We start from the raw sequence: 14,239 nt of genomic DNA, 5'->3' as shown, positions 1-14,239 counted from the left end.
TGATCATGATGAAAGATTTCTGACAGATCAGTCTTACTGATGAATACTTTGCAGAGGTATTATAATTGTGTGTTTGTGTTAACACAAACAATGCTTTTGCTGCCTCAGAAATTTGATGCAACCCCCCCAAAAACATCAAAACTTCAAATACTGCTTTGCTGTGGGGACTTTTCTCTAGCCCAGAACATTTCTGTTTGAAGGATGCATGTAGTTATTGATTTCTTTTATTTTATTTTTTGGTGTGGGGCATGGGTATTTTTTTAAGATATAAATAAAGATCCGTAATCTTGATAACAGTGTCTTTTTCCCTACTGAAACAGCGACTATGGGTTCGAGAGGCAGATCGATGGCACCTGTGCTCCAGCTTTCTGGTTCGTTCATTCAGCAACATCTAGAGACTGCATCACAGGGGACAGCTTTCTCAACACCACAGGGTATGCTTGAGTCACTTGTTCATTATGTTTTTGATTTAATTCAGTTTTATTTGTCAATGCAGTTTACATTGCACAGTAAAGACCATCAATAGTAGAGAGATCAAATATCCCCCACCGAGCTAGCACTTGGTGGCAGTTTTCACAGGATGAGATTTCTGGTAGAACCAGATTGAAATGATGCCAGAAAAACAAGCAGCAGATGCACAAATGTTTTTAGTTAGTTTCAAATCAGCCTTCATGAATCACCAGTTGTTGTGTTAAAATAGTAGTTTTCATACAATGTAATTTCCAAGGTTAAAAACAGATGGAAAACATGCTTGAAAGAGACGTTTGTGGAGTTTAGGTAATTAAAAAGATCAAACCTCTGATTTTCTTACTTCAGATTAAGAGCGAGGCTTGCTTATATTTATTGCCACTATTTAACTGTCAGCCAAAATAAGCCAGCTGTATAGCACAGGCTTCCCACCACACTGAACATCATGTCACATGCTGCTTAAAAACTAGTCATTAAACAAGACTAAACCAGCAAACATATGTGGGAAATATGATTAAAAAATATCCAGTAATAAATCTGTTTGCATTAATATCTATTCCTAACAGGCTAATTAAACTCACCTAATACAGCAGTTAAATATGACAAACAGTCGTATCCACTGTCTACATGGGTTGTGCCTGCTTTTATGCTCATGCCATGTCTGACAGTCCTTTATTTTAGATGTCCTCTCTTTTCTTTTATGAATTCTAGATATCACAGAGCTTTGTCCAACAACTGCACCGAGGGAAACCTGTTAAAGTACAGCCCCAGACGACAAAAGTGTCCCAGTCAGGCTCCCAAGGGCCTCCAGCTCTTCACCAATGAGGGAACGCTGGTAGCAACTTTGGGAAAGAATGTCACCTTCTTGGTGTTTCTGGAAGAGGTGCTGAGTTCACTTAAGACAAAAAAACCCCATGTAGTTTACATTATAGGGTGAAGCTTTTAGGGTGCATGCTCTTTTATTGGTGTACTGTATACCAAGATGCTGTCATGAACATATCACAGAGGACCGAGCAGCAGCACATCAAATAAATATGCTGTGACATGATTTACAACATGACCTCATTCCAGTAGATATTAGAGAAAAAGCACACGGTTGTCTGTCAGCAAGAATGCTGACAAACAACCAAGGTTACAGCGTGAGTGACAGTATTTTCTTTTCTTTTGCAAGGGTCTTGGCTCCATGACAAGTATAACAGTGGACTTTGGTGATGGAACCGCTATATCGTATGTGAATATAAGCTCCATCGACGACGGGGTCAAGCATATCTACAGTAAAGTTGGCATCTACCAAGTTTCTGCTACAGCAAACAACGCTCTGGGCTTTGACAGGGTCGTACTCTACCTCCATGTCTCCTGTGAGTGGAAAAAAAGTAACTTGTCCTGGATAAGCTCCTGCTAAAGCATACAAAATCATATAATGCATACAGTTCCACTTCCATGCTAGATTTATAAGCATCATCCATAATGCAATGCTCATATTAAACCTTAAAAGTTCACATGATTCACGCAGTTTTTTTCTGATCTTGGTGTTGTATGATGTCAGTGACATCTTTAATACAATCAGCTCAGGCGATACAGTTCTAGCTCACAGATGCCCCACCCACCTGCTGTTCAAACCTTCTGTTAATTGTTTACATCAGACGAAAGTTGGCTTAAAGGGAGCTAAAACAGCTTGAGGGTCTACACCATGGCCAAGTGTAAGATAAATGAGGATTATTTTGAAATCTGAATCATGCAAAGCCATGTCCAAAAATAAAAATATGGAGCTGGAATATACACGTATATAATACAGCTAACTTTGCACCAGCCTTCAAATAGATCAAAACACTTGGACTTTTGAACCTTTAGAGTGAAAAAGTGGTTTGAAAATGCACTTACGCTCCTTCTGCGGGTTCAGATCGGCTCATTAAAGTAAGACTTCACCAAAAAAAAAAAAGAAAAAAAGCTTTGAGTGTCATTCATCCAGCGTGGGTGTGAAAGACAGCTGTTTGTTGTCTCCTTGTTGACAGAAAAGAGCGCCACTGGTCAGCTTGAATTTACCTCATTATAACAGATTCCAATAGTGGCACTTTCATGGGTGCAAAAACATCAAAACATCTGCAGACACTTGTCAAACCACTCCTGAAGCGCATTCAGCTCCATCCTGCCTGTCAATGTGTTCCAGGCCGCCATTGTTGTGCCAGAATACTGTGTGATCAAATACGTGGTTTCTCTTGAAATTTGGAGCACCATGAAAGCTTTACGTTTACGCATTTTAACAAAAGGTACGACTTTGGAGTTTCTGTATTTTCCTTCTAAAGGTCAACTCGAGCAGGTCCAGCTTTCTGCTCCGTCAGTGGTCATCAAGAACAAAGCAGTAAACCTTACCACAGTGCTACAGCCCAGTGATGTGGGAACAGTCACTTATTACTGGTGGTTTGATAACAAAACGGAGGTAAGCCATACTTTCTCCTACTAAACCATGCCGCCTGTTTACTGAGCAGCATGATAGATAGTAGACAGTTTCATCTCATCTCATGCCTCTATGCCTTTTTAGCCTGTTGTGACCCTCAGTGGCGCAATGCCCTTCACTTTCTCCAAGGAGGGAACTCACACTGTTACTGTTCAGGCTTCAGTGGGCAACACTGTCCATCAAGATCAAAAGAGGGTATCAGTTTATGGTATGTATCTTTTTTATGTTACCATCATTTTCTTCACCTAATGCACTTAAGTAGCCATTCGATAATTGTTTTGCCTCTAGAAATTGAGAGTGAATAACTTGAAAACTTTATGGCTTCTGACAGCACAAAAAAAAGGGTTCAGTGATGCTTCTTTCAGCCACATCTCGTGCCATTCATGAGTGAAGGACGCTGGCTGTGTTGCAGTGGAAATTGTTTAGTTTAGTAACTACAGTTTTGATCATGTGAAAGCTCTGTAGGGGTTATGAGATGTGCCAGAAAACATAAAAGCATTGCTGCAGTGTTTCTATGATCCAAGTTTAAGCCTGGGTAAGCAAGTGAGACCAGTTCATTAAGTAAGAACAGTTCTTACTTAATGAACTTAATTCTATTTTTAATGACTTGGAGGCATTTACTTCAGGCTCCAGGTGTTTTGCCTGTTGTTTCTGGAATTACAATTACTTTTACAAAGATATTCATTTTTTACAGACAATCAACTTTATGAATTTTGGTTGTTTCTGTGTTTTATTTTTATTTTTATTGCTTGCAATTAACAATGTGTGTATAGTTTTGAATGTGTATGTGCTACTAAATTATGCAACTTATGATTGCACTGTTGTCTTTCTTGGCCAGGACACTGCTATTTTTTTCTAGTATAAATGAAGGTAATTATAAATAATGACAGAGCATTTCTTTAAATTTCGTTCACTTTTTATGCTAGTTTGCAAAGTTAATTGTACCACATATGGAACTGGCACATGAACAGGACCCATCACTCAACTTTAAATTTGCATGCATATTCTTCTGCTTATCCAATTAAAGTTTCGAGCCTATCCCAGCCATCACAGGGTGAAAGGCAGGGTGAAAGGACCTGGACAGGCCACCAGAATATCGCAAAGCTAACACAGAGAGACAAACCATTCACACTCACACCTGTGGCCAATTTTACAAAGAATTTCCAATCAACATGCATGTCATGAGCTGTGGGGGGGAATTATACCTGGAGTGTACCTATGGAGGCAAAAGGCGAACATGCAAACACCACACAGACACACAGTGGATTCAAACCGAGGCCCTTCTTGCTAAACAGCAGTGTTAACCACTGCACCTCTGTGCCACCCTCGCCATAAATAATAAAAATACATGTAACACAGACAAAGACAGCAGAAACTCTGCACAGAATTTCTATTTATTTTCTTTTTGATATAAATTGTTTACTAACATTTACAAAGATGTAAATTTTAATGAAAATACAAATTTTTGAGGAGTCCTGGGGCTGCTCTTTGAATCTAATGAAACACTTAGCGCTATAGCAGATCTCCAGTGTTCATTTTACATTCTGCCAGTAGTACAATCAATACATTTTATCACTGGCACTCCGACTGTCTTTTCTTGTAGCAGCTAATAAACAAAGTCGAGGATTTAGCTGCAGCTAATGATGCATGCACAGGAATAAACAATGTATTCTAAAATGAAATAAGAAGGTCACCAGACCAAAAAATATATGCAAGAAACGACACTTTTGCCAGTCAGTGTAAGGGTTATTTGAAGTGTGTGAAGTGGATAATTGTTTAAAGAGTTTTTTTTTCATGAAGTAAGAAGATTTCTGCCTATATTTCAGATTATTTCCGCTCACACGTGTTGGCATTTTCATCTAATTTGGATGAGCTGAACCCCGGGGTGTCTGAGTGGAGAGAGGACATCGCCAGAGTTGTGAAAAACTGCATGGTTCAGGTCAGTTTTTCAGCTGCTGGTGTTATAAAGGCTGTAACATGAGTAGGAATAAACTAAACTTCAGAAATCTCATTTGGATTCTGGCAATTAACAGCTTTACACTAGTGTGGAGGAGGGAAAAAAAACTCTAGTCACTGTCTAGTGAGCTGATAACACTTAAGATTTTGGTTACGCTACATTTGTAATGTATGCATGTGATCTTGTCAAGTGTTTCACTCCAATAGCTGCAGTGTCTTTAACCTCAGTAGCTGTGTAATTAGTCGTTTCGCTCTGAACGCTGACATAGCGCATCACTCGAAATCATTATTACGAGCGCAAGCTTTCAACTGAACATGTCAAAACACTAAAGGGCAGTAAAAGTGCTGCTATGACACTTGCCTTTTGCCTCTGTGAAGAAGAGAATGACGGTGAGAGAACACCACAACCTCTAGTAAAAAAGAGCCACACTGTGGTTAAATGTGCCTGGTTTTCTCTTTCAGACACTGTGGGGATGTCATCAAAGCAGCGGGTTATGTAAAAGACCTGGATACTGAGCTCTATATATATCCGACAGTAGCCCTCAGTATGAAACATTCACTTTGACCTTCTGTCTTGTCAGATATGACCACAGTTTGCACCAAGAAACTGACAGCAGACCTCTGGTTACGGCACAAATGCACTAAAAGCTCTGGCCTTTACCAAAGACTGTCATATTGAACTTGCATGTTTAACTTGATTCGTGCATTATACCTCGACAGTGACTGGTGCTTAGGCAAATGATATATGAAGCAGAAAGCAGAAAGAATTTACTCATTAATACAGATGACCCCCAAGGATCGTATTTCAGGGCCGGAGTGCACACTATCACCTCACAGTGTGTCAGTTCAAAAACCTTTTTTAATGAGGTTTTGTTGTTATTATAAAAGGTCACTGGAATCAGTGAGGATCAGCTCCTGGTCACAGTGCTTCCAGGGCTACCAACTACAGCAGAGATTTTCATTGTACCTGAGAAGAGGCCAAGTGACAGAGCCATGGATGAAAAGTGGGCACACCTGGATCAGGTACTGTCTCATAAATCACTATAACGGTCCTTGACAGATACTCAGTACACTTTGGTTTTCTGTAATCCACAAAAGAAAATAAATAAATACAAGAAGTTGAGGAGTTAAGAGACCGCCTCAGGAGAGAACATCTCAGGAGAATGCCTCCTTTCCTTCAGAGTGTCATACAGGATTGTTGAGCTATCAGTATAAGCTAAGTATTAAAAACACATCTTTCTATCACTGCAGCTGTCTAGCAGACAGGAGAGGACCCAAAAGTAGCACTCTAAAAACACCACATAAACTCACTGACTGGACTGAGGACATAAATACACATGAGGTAACAAGAGCACAGGCCACAGGTGTGAACACAGGTGACACTAATCTAGACAAATGAGACGAGGGAAGCAAAACTGAATGTGTTAGGAGACTATTGAAGTAAAACAGGAAGTAAGATAACCACAGAGACAAAACTAAGACTCACAGGCTTGACACCGGGACCGGGGACAAGACAGACTGAGGCTGAATCACAAAACTCTTGATAACCTAGAAAATAACGTTCGGAAACCAGACATCATTATCTCCTGCTTTCAAAAAATACAAACCCAGACGAAAACTCAGAACAGTTTCTGTCACCACAGGGTTGCATCTTGCTTTGCAGATACACAGAACATTGTATTTACCATACCATAGTCTTAAGCTAAAGGATAAAAATGAAAGTGGTCTGCAATTTTTTTTCACCACACTGCCTCCTGCATTGATTTTTTCCCCCTGAGAAACTCTTTGCATAAATTTCAGTTTCTCATATATTGCTGCAATCATCCTTAATTATCTAAGATTCTTTCTCCAATTTCCGATTGATGTGGAGCATCAAGCTGTTTTTAGAGTCCTTGGTTATATGTATTGGAGAAGTGTTTTAAGGAGAGTTACATCTTAACTTCACTTTCTCTCTGTTTGTCCACAGTACTGGAAGTATGTGTGCGCTGAAATGAAATTGTATTTGCACAAATTCCCCTGCTCTTATCTCTGACTACTGACTATTATTTCCTGTTTCCAGTTTTTCTTTTCTTTTATGTGTTTGACAGACAGAGTCTGTTCTGCGAGAGACTACCTAATTATTATCCAATTATTTTATGCTTTTCTTTATTACTTCTTAAAATATCTTCTGCCTTCTTTGGTGCCACAGTTTCCCTTTTTTTTCCATTCCAATCATCAACTTGGGGAGACTTGAAACTTGTTCTGGCAAGACAATACATCAAAATGAGCATAATGTCTGCTCTTATTTTTGTCAGAGTTACATTATAGTTGCATAGTAACACAGTTTTAAGTGCAGCTTGACTTGGAAAGTCTGCACTCCATCACCACCTAACATTAAGGTTAACTCTGACAAAAATAAATGCAGACATGATGCTCATTGTGATGGATTACCGAAGTCAGCCAAGTTTAAAGTCTCTGAAAATGCATTTTCATACCATTGTGAAATGAATGGATGCCACTGGCTGCTTGGTGGTGAGGAAAAATATGATGTTATGCCTTGGAAAAGGTCAGCCGTAATGAGGACTGTACATTTTTTGTGGTAATTGGGCTAAAGCATGCACAAACTCTGGTGTAGTCCATCAAGTGAGAACTCAGTGAATAAGAGGAATGTGTTCCATATAGGCTCATTGTTATTATTATATAGACCACATAGGCTCTTTTCTTACACGAGCCAATCTTTCAGTAGCGTCTCAATAGTCTGTCCTCATGTACTTTCTTGTTTTTTGAGTATACCCCTATTTAATCAGTATTTCTCTTCCTTATCACACGTATTGTTTCACAGAACCTCCAAACTGATTTTAAATCTGTATCACTAAACTGTTAATTATTTCAGTGTTTCCACAGATGCATATTGTATTTCAGGCACTCCTAAAATGTAATACTTTATGTCAACACTAGAGGGCAATGCCTTCCCGTGTAAAAGCACTGCTGCATCCATCAGCGCACTGAAATAACACTCAGAGTATCTCAGAATGTGTAATTGGACTGACAGTCACCTCTGTGAAGTTTTGAGACTTGCATAAACCTTTGGGTAACGATAACAACTTTATTTTAAGCCGCCCGGGCTTCGTGGTTGTTATTTTCTTGCTGTGAAATAATATTCCTGGAAATGTATCGCGCATCATGTTCGGAAAAGCTATCAAATAGGTAAACAAAGCAATAAAACAGAGATGTTTTTTAAAGCTAGACAAGCTCATTTATTCATAACGGAAGAGACTACAATGTATCACAAGTAAACATAATTTTGCTGGCTCACAGTCAGTCTTGAACTACGTTAATAGGTATTTAATTACATTGATGCATCATATAATTGGCACCATCGAGAAAGGAGACAATCTGGGGCAGGCGGCTGGGATTGGGAATTAAAGAGATGTATTTATCTAAAGCCTGTCTGATTACCTGGCAGAACCTCACAGACAATAGGGTAATAAATCTTCAGTTCACTGTTCTCATCTCCAGTGAATGACTTGCAATGTGGAGGCACTGAGTGAGCGCCAACACATACACATGTGCATCGATGAGTGCATGTGTGGAGGAGCTTATTAAAATGTGTAATAGATTTACTGACCCTGATATGCCACTAGAACAAAAAGTAATTATTCATACTGTGTAGAGCGGTCTAATTTTAACCAGTGGAAAGATTTTAGAAAGAGCGAGATGGAATTAGTGAGGCATGGCTAAGGAGTCAAATGGGCACTGGGAAGGCATTTTGGTCTCTTGCTAAATGACTGCTTCATCAAGGTGTGAAAAGCAGGGGAACTTGAGTCTCTTCAGGGAGAAAAATTAAAACAGCAATTTTAAGATATTAGAACACACTTTGATTTCCAATAATGTTGCCTCACTGAACCTATAAATGGGCAAATCACATTCCCTTTAAAAGGAAGCATGACAAGGAAATAGTTTGAAAAACTCCCCGCTGTGATGGAAATGGCAGAAGATTATTTTTTAATGTCACCGCCACACCATAAGCAGAACACCTGGTTACCTGATAAGGTTTTTCCCCCACCATTAAAGCCTGTTAGGTTTCAGTGCAGCAGGTTTGGTTTTCCCTGTGTCACATCACCATTTGCTCCTCTTTAGAAGGAAGCAAAAACTCTGATCCATAATTCAAGCTGTTGGATGGAATGGCTGTGGTTGAAATATTGATGACTGTGAAATATTCCTATACAGCTGCCGCTAACTGAGCCTTCTCCGCTCTGCCACTTCTCGTCATAGCTTTCTCAGGTTCTGCTAAGTGCTCTGAACCAAGACCTCATCCAGTTCACACTCAAACCGGGGGTGCAGGTAAACGTGTACGCCACACGGCTGTCTCCAGGTGAGCCTGCTGCGTCTGTCACACACCTACCTGAACAAATGCCTGATCCATTTTTGTTAGAGATGTGTTCCAGACCCCATTTCTGGGGTCGTGTCGGGGCCAGACTGTGTGCGGTTCTTCTAGTTTGAGGCTGAAAATGAGATCTACATGTGAACGAGCTTTCAGCCTTTCAAATGCTTATTAAAAATTAAACAGAAGTCTGGAAAGTACAGCTTATGTATTTTGTCTTATTGTTGTATTCGTTTTCCATGTTCTCTCTGTTTATACTGCGCTGACTGATATTTAACAGAATTGCTATATAATCTTGGCCTGCATATGTGCTCATTTTCTCCATCTTTCTGCTTCAAAGCTCCTCTCGTGGACAGCAGTGATAGTGGCCACAGCGGCACGGCGGTCATCATGCTGGTGTCAGTTGTCCTGATGGGCCTGGCTGCCTTTGTTATATATAAATTTAAAAGGTACAAAATACTTGGGTGACAGAGCACAGTCAGAGAAAGATAAGTTAGGCGGAGTCATGAAAATAAGCCCTCTGATTTGCAGACGCATCCATGAAGTTGTCTGTGATAAAATACGTTATTGCTTTGTTTGTTTGTGTGTATTCGCACGGCCCTATTTAGGGTTGCTCCCATTATCTAGAAGCAAGCACCTAACTGCCGAACTCCTAAAACTTTCCAGAAGTATTCAGACTCCATATATCTCTGAGTTATGGACATCCACGACACAATAATAGCTTGAGAAATAAGACAATTCCCCTCTGTCTCAATCTGCAGAATATTACAGGGAATGACAGGCTAATCAATTCTCCCAGAGCGCTGAATGGGTGTCAGAGTCCTGCAGTTATCAATATTCATCTATCTGACAATGCGAGGGTTGACCTTTCGGAAATGCTAAACACAGCTATCCAAGGTGAGGCATACTCTGCAGAATGGCAGGAAAGGTTGAGAAGATGAATCCTGAGACAACACACATTATACAGTGAGGGACATACAGTAAATAGCATCCTCTGCTGGAGGTAATCCCATGCCAATCACAGGGGGATGGTTTTGTTCGTCAGTAGTTTGTGGAATTTTACTCATTATAAAGCAAACACTGCTGAACTTTATGGATAGTAATTACTACATTAAGAAATCAACTTGGAGTTCTTAAGCTCCCCCAAATGTCACAGCACCAGCTGCAGCACAAAAACACAAGGGGGTGAATCTGAAATTAGAAATGCAAGATGTTAGTTTTAAGCAGAATTGGGGATGCATCTGAGGGGATGAAAAATTGATTGAAAAGTGAGGTGAACAATACGAAAAGTGAGAGAGCAATGCCCAGTGGAATGCAAAATGCCCTAGTTTCCAGCTTTCAAGCAATCCTCTCCCATCCTTAACAGTTAAAAATAGTGCGTGACACATTATGCCTAGTGAAGGCATTAGTGAAACAGACCTGATGGCAGGTTTCCATTAACTTGCTTCCCTTTCCCCCCCTTGTGCACGACCTGCAGGAAGATCCCAGGCATGAACACATACACGGCAGAGCAGCCTGACAAAGAACAAGAGGTCATCCCGTCAGTGACCTCCATAGCCGTCCCAAACCCTGAGGGGGACAAGCTGACCGCACTGGATCACGTGGATGTACAGCTGGACTCAAAAAGCAGAGGTGTGTAGCGCTTTGTTAAAGCTACAGGCTTTATTCAGCTTGTATCAGTTTTTTAAGCAACAAAATAGGTGTCATCTTCCCAGGCAGCCAAGCCGGCGGTGTACTTGTCACTAAAACTGCATAATTACTTACCTGATAGAATTGAGGTAACTGGAATTTTATTTGTAGTGCTAAGAGCAATAACAAAAATGACATTTAGAAGATTCGTTTCTTTTCTGGGACATTATCGCCATTAATTTGGAGATCCCACAGAAAGCACTGTCAACAGTTTTTTAAATTTTTTTTATTCAGAATGAACTATAAAACACGGTTTACAGCAGTGTCTGTGAAGAAGCCAAAAAGGGCACACTTACTTTACGGGCTATAATTGAAGGGAGCAAATGTAGACTTTGGATAATGAGTTCAAAGAGGATGCTCCTGGTGGAATCTTCTGGACAGTCATGGCAGGAGCGAAAGTGAGAGTTACTTAAAGTGGAAATTCACAGAGAAACTGAAATAATGAAACTGTGCAACATAAATCTGGTATTTCTTGTTGACTAGTACGCTCTTCCATTAAGAATCATAGTTTTGAACATGTACATTGACAAATGCATAATGCTACACCTGATACATTTTCATTGTATGATTCCCAGAAGACGTCTTGTTTGATACTGTATGTAGCAGTGTCTTCATTAAAGATGAACCAAATGTTTGGCAAAAAAAATGACTAGCCACGTGCTAGGAAATCAGAAAGCTATATCTTAATCGCGACATGCTAAAACTGTGTTCACTGAAAGGCATCGTGTCTTTATTTGTAAATAATAAATATTTGAAACATTAAAGAAAGTTGTCGCAGTCAGGAGCGCTGGCCACAAGTTAAAGCTCGCTGACTTGATAGTCGCTTACTGTTAAGTGCCAATTCTATTTTTCCTCCCCATGTATTGTCAGACGAGTTGCCAAGACAGAGTTATTATTATGTGTTATGTATTTATGTATTTGCCAGCCTGACTTTGGCACAGTGAGGTATTAGCATGCACAGGTAAGCGAAGCACAACCAAGTGTGAGCTAAAGTGATGAGAATGTCTCGGTGAATTATTTGACCCAATAAAATAATTAGTACAGCTGCAAAGAAGCAGAGTGGTGAAAGCATTTTCATCAAGAAATATATATGAAGTTCTGGTTGATTTACCTCCACGCGTAGCTAAACAATCGACCCATCCAAGATAAATGTGTTTGCCTGCAAAAATACACCCTCATGCAAATAGCATACATAAAATTCCTCCCGTGTCGCTTTCCTTTCTTCTCCCTTGCCAGGCTACCTGCCATCTCACACAGACATCAAGCTCTCTGATGAAGCACCCCATGTGTTTTAATGTTGAGAGTCTATGACCGACTCGAAAGCAATACATCTTCTTTGGCAGTTACTTCCAGCAAGCTATGAAACCACGGTCACAATGAATGGTCTCGAGTGTTTTGCTACCCATGCATGGATGGACCAGTTCACACTGTGCTGCCTAATCCCTCTGAGGAGACTGTACAGATTTATACTTGCTTCTTGAAAAGGAACACTTTTTGACTGAAATACTTGTATTTTTGCAAGGACACTGATCTTTTTATGTAAATAATGTACATCCATAATGGAAGAAGTCTCAGCTGGTTACAGCTGCGCCTGCCCAAATATGAAAATATCAAATGGGAGTGATGTGTAATCATATCTCAAAATATTCTACCGTTTCTGTTTTTGGACTTGTGTTTGTGGAGTTTACTTTATTTAACTATGTGGAAATAGCTTATCTGAGTAAGACAGTGAGGGAAGCAGATTCATTAAGCTCTGTACAATCAGTAAATCTTATCAGGAGATTCTCATCAAATGAAAGCTTGCAATATCCAGGAGATGAAGGAGAGCTCCTAGTCCCAGATCTGTGTATTCCATCAAGCCTGCCTCTGTGCCGCTCAAAATGTTATAATATGTGTCATAACAAAAATAAGAACAGAAGATTATAGTAGATGGGTATGCACAGCAGATGAAAATCCGAGCAATCCCTCTTGTCTAGTAGACTCAAATAAGTCATTTTGGTGACAATGAAGGCAGCAGAATGAATGCTAACGTCATAAATGTTACCCTGCTTTAACGCGAACAACACATTAGTGCTCTAAATCATTGTTTTGGGCTATTATTGCAACGGTAGTCTTATATTTGATTGTCATACGGTCAACTTTAACTGTTGCACAAAACAGTGACTTTTACACTTTGTATTTATTCATTGCCAGAAGCATTTCTGGTGTATTCGGGTTTCTATACAGAGAACAAAATGTAAATTTTCAGAATAATAACACTGCAGCAGACACTCACTGTAATGCAGTAAAAAAAGCGCTAAATTTACACTTTAGTTATTAGATCAAGGTTTATTTTCAGTTTGTCGCCTCCTTGACACAATTATTACTTACTTTTAATATTTTCTTTGAACTGCTGGTACTGTGAAGGATGTGGTGCCTTTTTATAGGAAAAGAGTGAAACTGTGGATTTTTGGATTATTGTAATTCACTTTTTATTTACTCTGGACTGTTTATGATATTAAGATGATACCGACATCTACACATAGCATTTCCTCGGTTTACTGCAATGCACGGGAGCCTGCAGTCTGTTTAAGGTTTACCCCCAAGGACTCGGCGGACAAAAGCCTGCAGATTTGTTCATCTCGTTCGCTGCAAGGGACACAGAGATAGAGAAGACATATCTCCTGTCAACAAGGCTCAGCCTACGCACACTGCTTTGGTCAGCTGCTGTCTCTTTGGGATAAGTACTAAAGTTCTTCTTCATCAAACTTTTCTTTTTAAGTGTTGTCAGCATCATATGTCAGTAAGACAAATTGACTAGAGGCTTCTCCATACTTCTTCCCTCCAATCCTCCAATTGAGCCTGAAGCATAAATAAACTCGTCTTCAGACAAACTCTCATCTCTCCACATGGTCATCTGAAGATTTTTTTTTGTGCTTGTTATTTATTTAACAACTATTTTTGTTAAGTCCGAATAATTAACCTGTGAATACGATTGTGAACATATTTGCATGACCTTTTTTTTTTTCTATTTCAAGCTACCTAAATATGTCTTAGGTAAAAAAAAAAGAAAAGAAATGTTAACAATGTGAACTGGAAAATGTTATGTTTCTCAACGGGCTAGACTAATCATTCATTATAAGTGATGTGATTATTCAGTGGGTTGTTACTGTGTTTTTCATTTGATCTTGCAGAAGTAACCATAATTACATAAATAATAAAGAAGAAACACAAAAGGATTGCAGTGTGGCTGCTATATTTCTGCTGTTTAAACCACGTAGTTAACTCGCAGGCAAGTCAATCAGCAAGGCTCATGAGGAGCAAAAGTA

At 39.6% G+C, this 14,239-nt stretch overlaps 1 protein-coding gene across 1 annotated transcript in view; it reads left to right on the top strand.

Annotated features, from left to right (window-relative positions):
• Window positions 1–12,832, top strand: part of LOC120714903 (VPS10 domain-containing receptor SorCS1-like) — a 48,538-nt gene extending 35,706 nt beyond the window's left edge. The window contains exons 17-27 of the mRNA XM_040001499.1: window positions 321–434; window positions 1,180–1,351; window positions 1,640–1,826; window positions 2,772–2,905; window positions 3,008–3,131; window positions 4,750–4,862; window positions 5,768–5,902; window positions 9,134–9,233; window positions 9,583–9,691; window positions 10,720–10,874; window positions 12,168–12,832. Of these exons, the coding sequence (XP_039857433.1) occupies window positions 321–434; window positions 1,180–1,351; window positions 1,640–1,826; window positions 2,772–2,905; window positions 3,008–3,131; window positions 4,750–4,862; window positions 5,768–5,902; window positions 9,134–9,233; window positions 9,583–9,691; window positions 10,720–10,874; window positions 12,168–12,226 (1,402 nt within the window). The 3' untranslated portion in view covers window positions 12,227–12,832. The remainder of the gene's footprint in view (window positions 1–320; window positions 435–1,179; window positions 1,352–1,639; window positions 1,827–2,771; window positions 2,906–3,007; window positions 3,132–4,749; window positions 4,863–5,767; window positions 5,903–9,133; window positions 9,234–9,582; window positions 9,692–10,719; window positions 10,875–12,167) is intronic.
• The last annotated feature ends 1,407 nt before the right edge of the window (window positions 12,833–14,239 follow it).

Source organism: Simochromis diagramma, unplaced genomic scaffold, assembly GCF_900408965.1.
Source record: "Simochromis diagramma unplaced genomic scaffold, fSimDia1.1 OVJJ01000421.1, whole genome shotgun sequence".
Classification (NCBI taxonomy): Eukaryota; Metazoa; Chordata; class Actinopteri; order Cichliformes; family Cichlidae; genus Simochromis; species Simochromis diagramma.
Note: the sequence above shows the minus strand (reverse complement) of the source record. Positions and strands in the feature narration are given on the sequence as shown.